Here is a 15,269-nt window from a genome sequence, read left to right on the forward strand (position 1 = left end):
AGAGGTAGAGAAAGAAAATTTCCAATGTTATCCTATAACTACATATAATTACTACTTAAAACTGCCTATATCTACCTATAACTAACAACCACCCCACAAAGTTCCAACCCATTCTAGCTCAATCAAAACCAACCCAATCAATGTTTAATCCAACCCCAATTAAGTCTGTCAACAAAGACCAGACACCTTCCAAAAAGTTCAAAAAAGGGAAAAAAAAACCTAACAGACCAAACCAAAAGCCCTAACCCCCCCAAAGGCAAAAAATCCTCTAAAGGCTAAAGTCAAAAGCGCCCTCTCAGTAAGCTCAGACCTGCCTTTATATTCCAGCAACTAAACACAAACCACCAACTAATCACCAACCCACACCACCAGCAACCAACTCATGCCTAGTAGCTGACTTCCCAGCAATTGCCAGCCCTGTCAGCAACTGACAGGCCGACTAACCTATGCTCAGCCCCTTTTATAACCTTCCCCCACCTCACTTCCTGTCTCTATGGTTTCTCCTTCCTGTCAATGTGGACTGGTTAATCTGTATACATTTCTATGGTAAAAGGACCTCCAGGTTTCCCATTAAATTAAAAAAGGAACAAAAAATTCCTTTTTACACTGCACTTAGAGATTTAGCCTAACTGTGGCTACATATCTCTCTAAACTTCTCTCCTAAAGAAGAATGCAGCAGGGAGGCAATGTGAAAGCTATATAGTACATAGAGAGCTGAATGTAGAGTCAACAAGACTCAAGTACTCCTCCACATGTTGGCTGTGTGACTCTAGAAATGTCACTTAAAACTCTCAGTGTCCCTGCGACTCTTTTAAGTTGCTGAGAAGATATGACTGTGGGTCAATAATAAGAAGTTCCTCACCTGAGAGCCTCCTATACAAAATCACAGATCCATTTGAAAAATATGCAAGAGCATCAAAGACATCATAAAGCAGCAAAAACACTGAACCCAAAACAAATGTTTTTGGCTTAAGAAACTGATTAAAAGACCAAGTCCTATGAGATTCACTTATAGCTGCTAATTACTCAAAGTATAAGGCTGCCGATTGTAATATGATGGCTTATTTAGAAAGCTCTTTATGTGGTTAGCCTGCAATTATCCTCATTTTTTAAAGTATTTCAAGATTTTCCCCCTCACCCCCACCCCTTTATATTCAGCCAAGAATTAACTTACTAGTTGGCTGGTCTGGGAAGGGATAAAGGATAGATTTAATGTCCTCAGCTATATTTCCAAATTGAGTCACCATTTAAGTTACTTATACTCAGGGGCAGCTGATAACTCTTATGTTAGCAAAGATGATCTAGTAATCTAACATAAGCCATATTTGAAAAATCTTAAAGATTAAAATTGTTACTCCATCCAAAAGAAGTATTATGTAATTTAGTCATTATTATGAACTGCATTTTAAAGCTGAGAAATTTGAGGGGGAAATGGCTACCATTAACATTAGCATAGGGTCACTAGCATTTTCAATCTCTTATTCATCTATAATGAGCTTCTGAGCATCTAATCAAACTATATGGTTTAACAATGCTCACCTACACTGAACTCCTTTCTTCAAGGTACAGTTTGTATTACAACAGGTGTCGTTGTTCAGATACATAATGCCAGGATCACATTCTTCTCCTTCATCCACCCTGGAATTCCCACACACATTGTTGTTGCGTTCTTGAAAACATTCACGAGCCTTACTTTCAATAGTCTTGAAGATGGATTGTTTACTGCAGTTTGAAAACATCTTAAAGAACACACAAAAAAATTCCACATAGGCCAAAATCATATCATAAAAATTCATTCCCATTTTAAAATACATCTGCTTCTTCTAGGACAAGAAATAATCTTTATTGTAAAACTTATAATAAGAAACTCTCTCAAGAAGCACCACTTCCATTACTTCTAGTACCATCTGTATGGAATTCCACCTCCCTTGTTTCCCCCTCAACAAAGATGCTGAAAAGCTAGATTGACTATAGCAAGTACTTCTTTAAGACCTTCAGAGGATGGCAAACTATCATTATAAAAAGTATATCCTGTCCCTGTAGATCAACTACACCAAGTAAGGAAATGCATTGTTCAGATATTGGCTGAAACTGATGCTTCACTGTGTCCAAGTTTCTTTTTGGTACAGACTCATTTAAATTTTTCCCTTCTTTTTAGTCTATAATAAAATATATCAATAGAAATCTCTTCGGTTCAAAGTAGAGCTGTCAAACACAGTCATAGGCCACTTGCTATCCACAACATTCCTGAGTGCCCTATCAGGTTAAAATGGAATAGGAAAATATATAAAAATTAAAATACAATAGAACATTAAAAAAAGATATAGGTTGAACTAGATTGGAGTATCTAAACTTGGGATCCATTAATTTGTATTTTTAATATTTTGTATTTCAATATATAATTTGTTTTCTTTGTAATCCTATGTATTATTTTATGCATTTAGAAATACTATTTTTGAGAAAAAGTCTATAGGCTTTACCAGTCTGTCTAAGGCATCTGTGACCAAGAAAAAATTTAAAAACTTGGAAATAAATGATCCGTAAGATCCCTATCAAGCATCTTAGGTGGATAGGATTATATGGCCTCAGGCTGAGTAGAAAGGCCTTCATCACCATATAGTCAATCATAAGGTATCAAACATAGGGGGAAGAGACCTAGCGATCATCTTAAATTAAGGTATTGAATTACAGTTGAGGAAACTAAAATCTAGAGAAGTAATTTAGTGAAAATCATACAGATAGAAGGTAAGCATGCTAGGATCTGAACCCTGGGTCTTTGACTCCATATCCATGCTACTTTATATAAAAAACATCACCACCTTGAAGAAATGTTTAAAATATGCTATTGTAGCTGGTTCTTGGCACCAAGCAATACAACTCTAATCAAAGATACTCCAAGATGCTTCAAGGTCTCATTTTCCTACCTTATTCCTTCTCTTTTCACTATTTCCATTACTGCACTGAGACATTACATGTTGAAATATTAAAGTGTTTTAACTTGTCAAAGTAAAAGTCATTATGTGTGCATATCTAGTGTTAGAAGGGAAAAGAGAGGAATGGATGAAAGATAAAGAAGGAGTTTTACAAGAAGAGAGTGGCTGCATGCCAGAAACCAAAGAATTCCGGATTCTGGAACGCAGAGAGTGTGTATGAAGGGAACACCAAATGCCGAGGGGAGCTCTTGGACTTCTTCTCACTTGAGCTGAGGAGGTTTTGACTTCCTGTCCCCTGGAGCTGAATAGACTTTTACCTCTGTTGTTCCTGACTGAAGAAACCCTTCTTGAAGTAAAATCAAACTGTGCCTATATGCTGAAAGTGTTCCTGTCTACTAAGAAGATCTGTGACCAGCTAGCCTTAACTAAACTATCATGTTGGTGAGGCCTGAGCCCAACTCCGGCCTGGCCTAGCTAGTCCTGAATTCAGTCCAAAATAGATCTAGAGACCTGTTACATCCTACAAATCAACTTGGGAGGATTAAATAGTATCAGGTTTAGCTAGTCGGGTTTGGGATCTAGATAGTGAGGCCAGGGCTTAGGGAGCATCATGATAAAGAAGGCAACCCCCTCTCCCCCCAATTAGGGAGTTTTAGAACGTGGGAAGCTCATGAGAATCCTTTAGAGCTAGGGAACCCCTATTCCTTTAATCCTCCCTTCACACTTCTTTACTGTTTCCAGAATAAATCCCTATTCCTGTTTTTACCTAACTTGTCTTGGAGATTGAAAAAGTGCACTGGTCCCAGTGAGGGAAGATCTCAGGCTTACTTCACTGAGGGGTGCTGAGGAATTAAATCAACCCCAGCATCTCAATAACATCCTATCAACACCATCCTTTTTTAGGTCCATTATTTCACTAAAAATGAATCTCAGATTAGTGAATTCTTCAACAGGATATGAATTTTCTCCTTTTACTAAGGAAAACCAGAATTTTCTCTCTCCTTCGTTACTTTGAAACTTTTATTTTATGTATGTTAATTAATAAGCATTAATTTTCTATTCTTCCATCCCTCCTGCCCCACAAAGAATAAAAAGAAAAATAAAACTCAACAATATGTAAAATCTGATAAAACAAAATGTTGCCATGATTATTTTTTTTTAAGTCTTGGTCTATATCCCAAGTAAATCACAGGAGATGGATAGAATGCTTTATTATAGGACCTTTGGAACAACAGTTGGTCAGTGGATCAATCACAGTTCCTAAATCTTTATTGCAGTTCAAGTATAGATTTTGCTCAGGCCCTTTATTTTAACTGTGTGAGATTTGACTTTTCTAGTTTCTTACAAACACACCATCATATTGTTAAGTTGCTTTCTAATACATTCTGCTATCCTTTTCTCTCTTACGGATATAGTGATATGAAAAGTAAAGTGTGTTTTCTTCAAACCTACTCTAATAATTTTCCTTCTCTATTTTTTGTTCCCCTAACTTTCACCTTTCCCTTATCCAAAGTCCATTCACAGACCCTTTCCTTTATATCATATATAGGTACATACATACATACATACATATATATATATATATATATACACACACACATACATACATATACATATATATTTTTTTTCCCTTTTAAACCCTCTTTGATATCCACTTTCTTAGTTTTTCTTAGGAGTAATTCCCTCCCTCTTATTTTACTCTTTCTTTTCTTTTCCTCCCTTTTCTTTAAGTGAAATATAATTCTGTATCCAGATGTGTGAATTCTTCCCTCCTTTGACCAGTTCACATAAGAAAGTGAGATTCAAGATCAACTTCACCCATTCTCCTCTGTTAACAATCTTTTGTTAGAGTACTCTCTGATTATGTAAGAATCTTACCCACCTTTTTCCTGTCATTTTCTCCTTACTCTATTCCTTTCCTCCTCTTTCCATTAATAAGTTCATCAAAACATAAGAAAACCTTGTGTTTTATTAGACTCTCTTTATGACCTGATGATGATAAGCTTTTGAAGGGACACGTATCATCTTTCAATGGAAGTTTTTCTTTTTCAAGTCCATTAGGCCTGCTTACTCATATTTACTTTATGCTTCTCTAGACTACTAGTTTCAAAATTTCTACTCAGCTCTAATCTTATCAACAGGAATGCCTAGAAGCCTTTCTCAATAAACATCCATTTTTCCATCTGTTTGGTCATGTTCAAATTTGGCTAAGAAGTTTTTCTTGGTTATAAATCTTTATCTATTGCCTTCTGGAATACTACATTTAAAGGTCTCCAGTCCTTTATAGTGGTGGTTCCTATGTTGTGTGTACTTCTGACTACAACTCCTTAGTATTCGAATTCTTTCTTTCTGATAATTTGTAGTATTTTTTCTTTGATTTGGAAGTGCTAATATTTTGGCTATGATGTTCCTGGAAGGTGTTTTGTTTTTTTGTTTTTTATTTGAGATTTCTTTCAAGGTATGACTTTTCTCTTTGATCTCTGGTTTCAAGAGAACTGGGTAGTTTTCTGGTAGTTTTCTTACATGATTTTTAAAAATAGGATGCATTTCTTTTTTTGGTTATGGCTTTTGAGTAATTCAATGATTATTAAATTATCTTTCCTTAATCTATTTTTGAAGTCAGTTGTTTTTGCCATGCAGTAGCTTATATTTTCTTCTAATTGTTCAGGGTTGCTTTTTTTTTTTTTTACTTTAATATTTCTTGTTGTCTCATTAAGTCATTTGCTTCTGCTTGTTTGTATTTAGGAAGTATGCAGCTATGCCAGGAGGTCAGAGAAGAATATTACTTGGAGAAGTCTAACTGAATTATTGAGGTATGTATGCGAATCTTCCTGGAGAAGATGAAATGAGATCATCTTAGGATGAAGCAGCTAGATGAAGGTATAAGTTGGAGAGTATAGGCTAACATATTGGATAACAGAACAGAATTAAGACCCAAAACAGATCTCTACAAAGAAATTTAGTAATTATAACAATAAGTTTCTTCACTTGAGTTCACAGAATCAACTTCACAGGTGTAAAAATGAGGTAGAAATGGCTATATAGTTCAGGTGAAAAGTATCAATGGGACTACAAGTAAATAAGAGTCAAAACTGATATAGAAGCCAAGAAAATAAATTTCTAGCATCATTGACTTAGAGGTGCAAGGGAATTTAGGCCAACCCTCTCATTTTACAGGTGTGAAAACTGTTACCTAAAGAAGTCAATTAACAGAGAGAAAAACAAGAGAAACATGGAGAGAGATAGAGAGAGGGACTGGAACAAGGGAAGTGACAGTTTATCTGTACTCTGCCTGGTAAGAACATGTCATAGACCCATCTTAAAAGATATTAGTAGAACCTATGATGTCATATTTCAGAGTTAAAAGGAACATAAAAAGCATTCATTTAGACCTGGAAGGGATCCTCCTATGTTGGCTTAAGAAGCCATCTAGCCCAACTATTTCATTTGGCAGATCAAGACTGAGGTCCAGACATGTTAAATGACTTGCTCAAGGTCACAGATATAGTAAATGATAAAGTATAGATATGAACAAAGGTTCTCTAATTACAAATCCAACTGTAAGCTCTACCATGACCTTAACAGCAAGCCAGTAGGAGAGGCGGAATAGGTGTTATCCACCAATTTTAAAGATAAGAAAACTGGCTCAGATAGGTCTACCAACTTTAAATCTAGTATTCTTTCCATCTTTATATCTTTCAAAATCATGGAACTCAGCAATCATCTAATCCAATTCCCTTCCTTACCTTTTATCCTGGTAACAAAAATAATTCCTTCTACAAACTACCCAATTTCTCTCCTTGATGCAGGATTTCTAGTTCGTCTTACTTGAAGTTACCTATACTTTTAACATCTGAGGTCATGGAATACTTTCTTTAGCTCTGTCTCTTGTACATTTCTAATCCTCTCTACCTGCTTTTCTCTTTCCTAAACACTGTAGCTACTCTTTCTGGTGTCTAGTTCAGTGGATATACTTGAGCAGTTTTCTGTCTTCTTCTATATTTACAGTTTAAAAGGTCCTTTTATTAGAGTTTCTAGAACAGACAAATACATGTTTACCAGTCCTTCCCAGGTACATTTTAACCTTGTCTAAGAGTCTGTCACTTCTATAACTTAAACCAGTGATGGGCAAACTATTCCCCGTGGGCCAGATCCAGGCTGTAGTTTGCCCATCACTGACTTAAGCAATTCCCTAATCACTACATCTGGATGTGGGGGCTTAGTGATTAGGGAATTGCTTAAGGCAGTGATGGACAAACTACGGCCTGGATCTGGCCCGTGGCAAATAGTTTGCCCATCACTGATTTAAATCATCTTTCAGAAATTATGGGGCACCCAAATCTGTTCCAACACGGTGACTGGAATTACTCAATAGAAAGGAACATGGTAGATGTAGGTGGAACAGTGAACAACAATCAAAAGTGTTATGGAAAGCTATTTATTAAATTCAAATTGTGGATTAATAAAGAAACATTTGGGGTGAATCCATAATTCAAAGAATTTCAGGGATAACAGAGCTCAGAGGCTAGTTGGTCTAAAACTTAAAAGAATACTTTCTACATGGCACAATACAACTGATCATTTTGCCTTTTGCTGGAACTCCTTAAATGCTAAGCTAATATGTTTGTATTTTATTTTAGAGGCAATAGAAGTCCTCTGAAGACTTCTGAGAAGGTCAATGACATAATCAGGCCTATTCATTAGTAAAAATTATTTTGTAGGGAGGATGAATTGAAGGTCACTTCTACAACTGCTTCTCTACAGAGCCTATGTATGAAAATAGAAACAGGAGAAAGAGTTCAAGAAACCTTACTGTTGGCTACTCTTCTGATTCAAATGATACTTTCAACCAGTTAACCACATGTGATCACAACACTATTCTTTTTTTTTAAGGGGGGGTGGGGAGGAAGGCTGAAAAGCTGAGCCCCACCCCTTTTTCATCCTTAGACATAAAATACATTTTTTGAATTCTTTACTAATGATAAAGCATTCTCTTCCCTCATTAGCAAAATGGAAAAAAAAAAAAAGGGCTATGTACCTTGTTATTTTCGTGGTCTCCACTCACAGCTATGGGATACATAACATATTTTCCTCCTTGATCTTCATTTGGGGCACATTCTGCTAAGCCATCAGGATCATGTTCTGCTCCAAAGTTGTGTCCCAGTTCATGAGTTGTAACTAAATCAGCTTCCTTAAGGATAATGCAAAGAATGCAACAATAGATTTTTCAAGTATTTGGTCAACAGGGGGGCCAAGATTCATTCACAAAACCAGATTTATCTTATAAATGCACTGGGATAGAATCATAAAAGACTACAAATGTTGACCATCACCAGTTATTCTATTTTACTAGATAATGCTTATACTATAGTGCCTCTAATTAATATAGCTGACTCACTTAGTGGAATTATAAGAAGTTAAGCAGAAAAGATAAATAAGCCTATGACTGTAGCTGTGTTGGAATAAATATAGAAACTCTGAAAGATTACATATTTCAGTTGGGCATCTTAGGCGCCTGGGAATTTATCATGTATTTATCACATTAGAAGTTGATACTGGTTGCTACTAGGGTCTACAGTATGATACAGATACATGAGTCTAAGATTAAGGAATAAATGTAAAAAATAATAATAGTAAAATTTCAGCTTGCTTTTCCATAAGTAACAGAAATACATCAAAAGAGTCTATAAAGATTTTAAAATTCAAATTAATATAATATTAAAGTAGAAAAAGAAGCAAATTTGGAATCAGAAGACTTCAGTTCAAATCCTAGCTGTGTTGTTTAATACTTGTATGGCTTTGGCCAAATTATTTCTCTTCCTCTAGAATTCAGGTTCCTCCTCTATAAAATTAGGAGGAAGTTATTTCTAAGTTTCCTTTTATCTATATACACTATAATCCTATTATTTTGAAAATCAATGCCAAAAAAACACAAAGTAACTACTATGTCATTTGCTCTTCAATTCCTAAAATTATTCAATGATTTTTTAAAATAGTTGTCAAGAATTTTAATAAGTAAAAGTTTCTTGTCAAAGAAACTGTTCATACTCTAAAGAGCTGAGAGAGTTATATGATTGTCAAAAGGCAAAGAGGGAATGTAGAAAGAGAACTAAGATTTGAGAAAATATGGGTTTTAATCCTCTACCCTTCTCTAAAACTTCCAAGCTGTGCAAACATAGACAAATTCCTTCAGCTTTCAGAGTCAAAGAAATCTGATCTGTAAAATGAGGATAATATCTGTAGCACCTCCCTCACAAAGTCATTCCTAAGGTCATAATTATGAATATTATTAAAGTTCACACATAGGTTTCATAAGGGAAACTAATACAAATGACTGAATATCATCATTTATGCAAGTTCAAATCAATGAAAAAGGATTTTATATATGAAGATTTCAACAGGTTAAATTAAGGAATTTTAAATTAATTAGTGCCTGTTTCCCTATCTTAGATAAATAAAATCATGTGTTTATGTAATAGAAAAGCTGGCCTTAATTGTTGTAATTGCTTCAAAAAAACAAAAATAAAAGCAAATAAACTTAAAAGCTGAAATGCTTAGAAATTTTTTCCAAATATTTCATAGCTCAAAACTATAGGAAGATAACAACCAAGAATTACTTGTTCTATGTTTTTTTTTTGCCAAAAAAGAGGTTACCCTTAAATATTTCTGTAATTACTATGCTACTGAAACTAAGTGTAACATGATCAATGTCGTTTCAGTATAGTGTCCCAAAAGTCTAAGGATAGTTAAGTTATTAAAGTTGTTATACCTTTTGTATAGTATACTCAAAAATATAACTAAATACTTCTTTGCTTTCAAAGTGATTTCTATTTTAGGGGTATAATCTATATAATAATGCCATTTGATTAATTTGATACATCCATTTTACCAAAAGATATTTTGATCTGATGAATCACTAACGACAAATATATGCAATAATTTTATTTCATAGTCATGTCAGAAAAAGAGTTTACAGAGTAGGCCATCATCACTCTAACAGAAATGATATGATCAGATTATTAATTAAATAATAACACATTCCTTTATGCTATTAAAAAAAACAAAACAGAAAAAGTGAGAGTGCTTATGACTAGAAATTAGGATTGTTTTTCACCTAAATTCTATCGATTAGGAATCTCAATTTTTCAAAGAACATTTTCATAACCTCAAGTTTCCCTAAAGCAAAACCAAAATGTCTAAAGATCTTTAAATAAGTTTACATTCATAAATCACTAAATCAAAAAATGCCATACTGGCAAGCCTCTTTTTGAAGGTCTTCCTAAAATTTAAATCACTACATATATTATATAATCTTAAATTCTGAGGATCATCCAGATTTCAAACAGTTCTGCTATGATTCAGCCAGATATATAATTTCTCTTTCAAAAACTAGCAGGGCTGTCAAATCAGAATACTAAAATAGAATCCCAAACTAAATTTACAACACAAATGCCATATTTTTTACTTAAAATATTTATTATTTACTAATGATAACTAAAAGTACAAATTTCAGGATATATCATGAAAATTTGTGTTATTTGAAATTGTTTATAGTATGGTAGAACTGATCAAGCACTTTACATTATCCTTTTCTCTATCTCCACAAGCCTTTGTGATATAACCGAGGAAGAAAATACTTTTACAGATGAGGAACCTGAGGCTGAGAGGTTACTACACTATTTGCCCAGGATCACATGGACAGTATGAGGCAGAACTAGGACATGCACTCCAAGTCAGAAAGTATTCTTTATACTTCATTTAGCCCTCATTCAAAGGTGACAGAATAATATAAGACAACACAGGACTCCTATCAAATTTCATACTAAAGACTACTGGGATGTCAAAATGCATCACCTAAAGCATATCACTTGGAAACAGAAATGAATCTGGAACACAGACCAGGCTTGAGACCCTTGAAAAACATAAGCCAATATACTGAGCTTATAAATATACAAGACCTACAGACGATAGCATTGACTAAAATATTTTCAAAGAAGAAGAAACGTACCTTTGTAAGGATGGTTTTACCATAATTTTTTGTGCTGGTCAAACCACTGTTCAGAAAGATGTTCTTTTTCCAGACTGAGCTATAATAAGCTAGAGGAAAAGAGGGAAGGAGGGAAAGACAAATTGCTTATGGAATATATTTCCAGATAATTTTTGCTCTCTCTCTTCCCTTCCACCATCCCACTCCTTCCTTCACTCATGCTCCAGGCACCCAGGCTATCCATACCAAAATCATATTCATTTGAGATCTTAAAAAAATCTTACCTTTTGGACAAACACCTCCATGACTGTTTGTTCTGGGAGATCCAACATATGCTAATCCAAGAGTTCCCATATCAAAATCTTGATATGTGAAAAGATGTGCAAGGCAAACTTTTGATGCATCCTCAGCTATATCATAGCTGAATTGCTTTAAGAAATTAAGATTCAAAATTGTATCAGCCTAAGATATTGCTATCAAGTATTCCCAAGTAGTTCTCTATTATCTCTATTATCATTCTCAGTCCAGAATTACAGCCCACCAATTGCTCTAGAGCTTTTTAGAAATCCAGTTTATCTACCTGTCTGAACTCCAAACAGCTGTATAACTGTCTAATGTATAACTGTCCAATATGATGCCTAACAGGAACAGCTAATAAGAGTAAAATAGCTCAGCAACTTTTTATAGATATTCAGGGCTAAAGCCACAAGATGTGCTGACAAGGAACCCAGAAAAACACTGTAATTTTATATTTTAAAGTGGATTTTAAAACTCTCTCAGGGAACTATTTGCTAAAAAGGCTCGTTGGGGGGGAAAAACTAATAACATTACTTTAATCACTTCCAGGCTACCAGGAAGACTACATGAAACACTACTTTGTCATGACTAATATTCCATATGGGGAAAAACACCAATAAGTTTCATGGCATCATTATATTTTTTAAATATCTTGCTTTTCTCCAAGTATTAGGCTGCCAAACAGTAGTAAACTCCCATGAATGTTATTTATTTGTTTTGCCCCTTACTTTTTGAAAATCCATGAAGTAGAAACATCTGACTTTCAGTTTTCTTTTCCTTTACAAACAGTTTGTGAAACTTAAAGACTCTTTCTACAAATCCCTTCAAGAGCTCTCAAGAAAATTAAATATTGGGAGCAGCTGGGTAGCTCAGTGGATTGAGAGCCAGGCTTAGAGACCGGAGGTCCTAGGTTCAAATCTGACCTCAGATACTTCCTAACCATGTGACCCTGGGAAAGTCACTTGACTCCCATTGCCTACTCTTACCACTCTTCTGCCTTGGAGTCAATACAGAGTATTGACTCCAAGACAGAAGGTAAGAGTTTAAAAAAAAATTAAATATTATCCTTTAGATATCTGCCATCTCCTGATGGTAGAATCATCTAAAAATTATCAGACATAAGGCTTTAAAAGCAAGCTAGATAGTTCTTCGTTCTCTCTAATTAATTTAATAGCTATATAGCATTTTATTGTTTATGAAAGGCTTTTCTCATAATAAAACTCTGGGATGAATATGCTGATGGACTGTGTCTTTGATTTATACAACAACCCTATAACAAAGTCTATAGAGGTATTAAAAATCTCCATTTCAAAACTTAGAGAACTCAGGCTCAAAGAGCTTTTGTGTATTATATAGCTAGTAATAGGAAAGCTAGGACTAAGACTCAGGCCTTTTGATTCCAGTTTCATTCAATACTCTTTCACTACAATATGCAAGAACAAAATAAAAATTGATATCATAAGAGAGCCATACCTTCCAACTAAATCAATCCATCAATCAATAAGAATTTTTTCAAGTGCCTACTATGTGTCAGGCACTGTGCTAGAAGTAGGAACATAAGTCCCCAGCTCTTGCCCTCAGTGAGTTAGTAGGAAGAGATATGTGCAACTATGTCAGCGTTATCATTGTTTTCCAGAGCTCACAGCAAATATTGAGGCTCCTTCCACTGATGTGTGTAAATACCAAACAACTGGTACAGCAGGAAGAAGGTACTTCCTGAAAGTATTCTGTTCACTAGACTTCTCGGTGAAAGAGCTAAAAGGGTCTATAAAATTTCCCAAAGCTGCTTTTCCTGCCACATAATAAAAAAATAAAGCTAAATGAATTATTCCTGTGCCAATCCTCTCTTCTATCAATGTGAATACCTGAGTTAAATTCATGTAAATACTCCTTAAATGAGTCACTGCATCGTAAACTGTGACCTACCTCTAGTAACTGCTTCACATCCCAAGCATCCTTCTCTTCATTGGGTTGACTTTTTGCCATATTAAAGTGTTTTTCACCAGGTTTTACCACTTGAGGTGCCTTGAGGATACGAATCTATACTTAAAAAGAGGCTATAATTAGAGTAAAGCCAAAATGAGTAAACATCAAACTTTCTAAGTAGTTTATAAAACAAACTGAGAAGCACAGTTAGAAAATTGAACCTACTCCAATAAAAGATATACTTAATACTAATATACTTAATTTTTTTATACAGATAGTTCTCTTGTAGAAATTTCAGAAATTAAAACTTGGAAGCTCTGAGATAAGAATATGATTAATTATGATTTAGAAGATTCAGAAATATAAAAATAAAGGTAATAATTTTTTTAAATAGAGGTTTAAAGTCTCTGTAGACCATAAAATGAAGATATAATATTACATAATGTATAGCAATTCTTGTAACTAACAGGAAAAATTACAGAATATCCTTCTAATTCTAATTCACATATTCTATCTTTTTAATTTTTCATAGAAGAGTTAACAAAAACCAACCTAATGTCTTATATAAGGAGAGAAAAAAATCACTCAAACCTCCAAACTTTCAGAACACGGTACTGGTATTTTTATTACCAATTTGTTTTGTGCTTTTTTTAAACCCTTACCTTGTATCTTAGAATTGATATAAGTATCATTCCCAAGGCAGAAGTAAGGGCTAGGCTATGGGGGTTAAGAGACTTGCCCAGAGTCACAGAGCTAGGAAGTGTCTGAGACCATATTTGGACCAAGGACCTCCTGTCTTTAGGCCTGGCTCTCTATACACTGAGCCATCTACCTGCTTTATCCAATTCATTTGAAAAGGCTGTCTCCATCCAAAACAACAATAAAAACAACACCCTACAATGTAGCGGAAGAATATGGAAAGAAATACAAAAGCAACAATTTCTATACTAAAACATGTTAGTTTACTGGGTGTCTATCAAGTTTGAGTGTTCTTTTCAAATATTTTTATCAAAATAACATGACACTAGAAATATGCCATGATTAATTTAACAATAGATACATGCTGAAAGGATATCGGTTTTATAAAAATCCACATTTCTTTACTGAAAGCCTTCCCCCATACTTTCTTCTATTTTAAGACGTTTCTTCCTCTTCAAATTACCCTCCATTATATTTGTTTGCATTCTCCCAAGTAGAATGAACACAGGGCACATTCCCTAGGTGTTCTATATAGCCTCCTAGTCTCCTTGCCTCAAGTCCCCTGACTCTAGTTCATTTTCCACAAACTGCTAAAATGATTTTCCTAGATTTTAGATCTAATCATTCCCCTCTCCCTCCACAAACCTTCCCCACAGCATAAACCCTAAGGACTCTCTTGCCTTTGGGATAGAAAGTTTATTTTCCTCTTTATGAAATCTAAGGTCCTTTATAATATGGCCTGAACTGACCCTTTACTATCTCATTATATGTCATTTCCCTTCCAATACTATACCACTGAGGCAAATGTCTTTCTTAATGTTGCACTATTGTCCCCTATTCTTAGCAGGTACCTCTCTTCCCCTTCACCTGGTAGAATCCTTTATCTCCTTTGAGACTCAGCTTGGGCTCCACCTTCTACATAAATTTTGTCCAGGGATCAGTACTCTACTGCTTGGAACATAGTAAGCACTAATAAATTCTTGTTTGTTAATTAATATGCTCAACAGCTGGTACCCTCCCTCTTAAAAATATTTTGTATTTCTTTAGTATTTATCCTGTAGGTATCAAACAGTAAGCATTTATTAAGCACTCGGTATGTGCTAGGCTTATATGAAGAACTGAAAATACAAAGAAAGGGGAGTGAAAAACCCCTAATCTCTAGAAGCTGACCTTCTACTGAAGAACACATTTATCTGAGGAATGTATACGTGTGTGTATATACATATATATACACACACGAACAGAGTATATGTGTGTGTGCATGTGTGCACACGTGTGTGTATGTATATAGGACAGATGGAAAAGAACTTTAGAGGGAAAAGATCTAGCAACTGGCAGGGGTTGGGAAAGGCCTCTGTGAAAAATTAATCTTGAATTGGGATATTTTCTTGAAATAATTTTACTTTTATCCTCCCCCAAGAATAGTC

At 34.7% G+C, this 15,269-nt stretch overlaps 1 protein-coding gene across 1 annotated transcript in view; it reads right to left on the reverse strand.

Annotated features, from left to right (window-relative positions):
• The window catches only part of ADAM17 (ADAM metallopeptidase domain 17), a 61,764-nt gene that overhangs the window by 13,567 nt on the left and 32,928 nt on the right, over positions 1 to 15,269 (reverse strand). Inside the window, exons 8-12 of the mRNA XM_044663629.1 lie at positions 13,144 to 13,257; positions 11,205 to 11,349; positions 10,942 to 11,030; positions 7,972 to 8,124; positions 1,540 to 1,739 (exon numbers count right to left, since the gene is read on the reverse strand). Of these exons, the coding sequence (XP_044519564.1) occupies positions 1,540 to 1,739; positions 7,972 to 8,124; positions 10,942 to 11,030; positions 11,205 to 11,349; positions 13,144 to 13,257 (701 nt within the window). The remainder of the gene's footprint in view (positions 1 to 1,539; positions 1,740 to 7,971; positions 8,125 to 10,941; positions 11,031 to 11,204; positions 11,350 to 13,143; positions 13,258 to 15,269) is intronic.

The sequence above is a fragment of the Gracilinanus agilis genome, chromosome 2 (assembly GCF_016433145.1).
Source record: "Gracilinanus agilis isolate LMUSP501 chromosome 2, AgileGrace, whole genome shotgun sequence".
NCBI lineage: Eukaryota > Metazoa > Chordata > Mammalia > Didelphimorphia > Didelphidae > Gracilinanus > Gracilinanus agilis.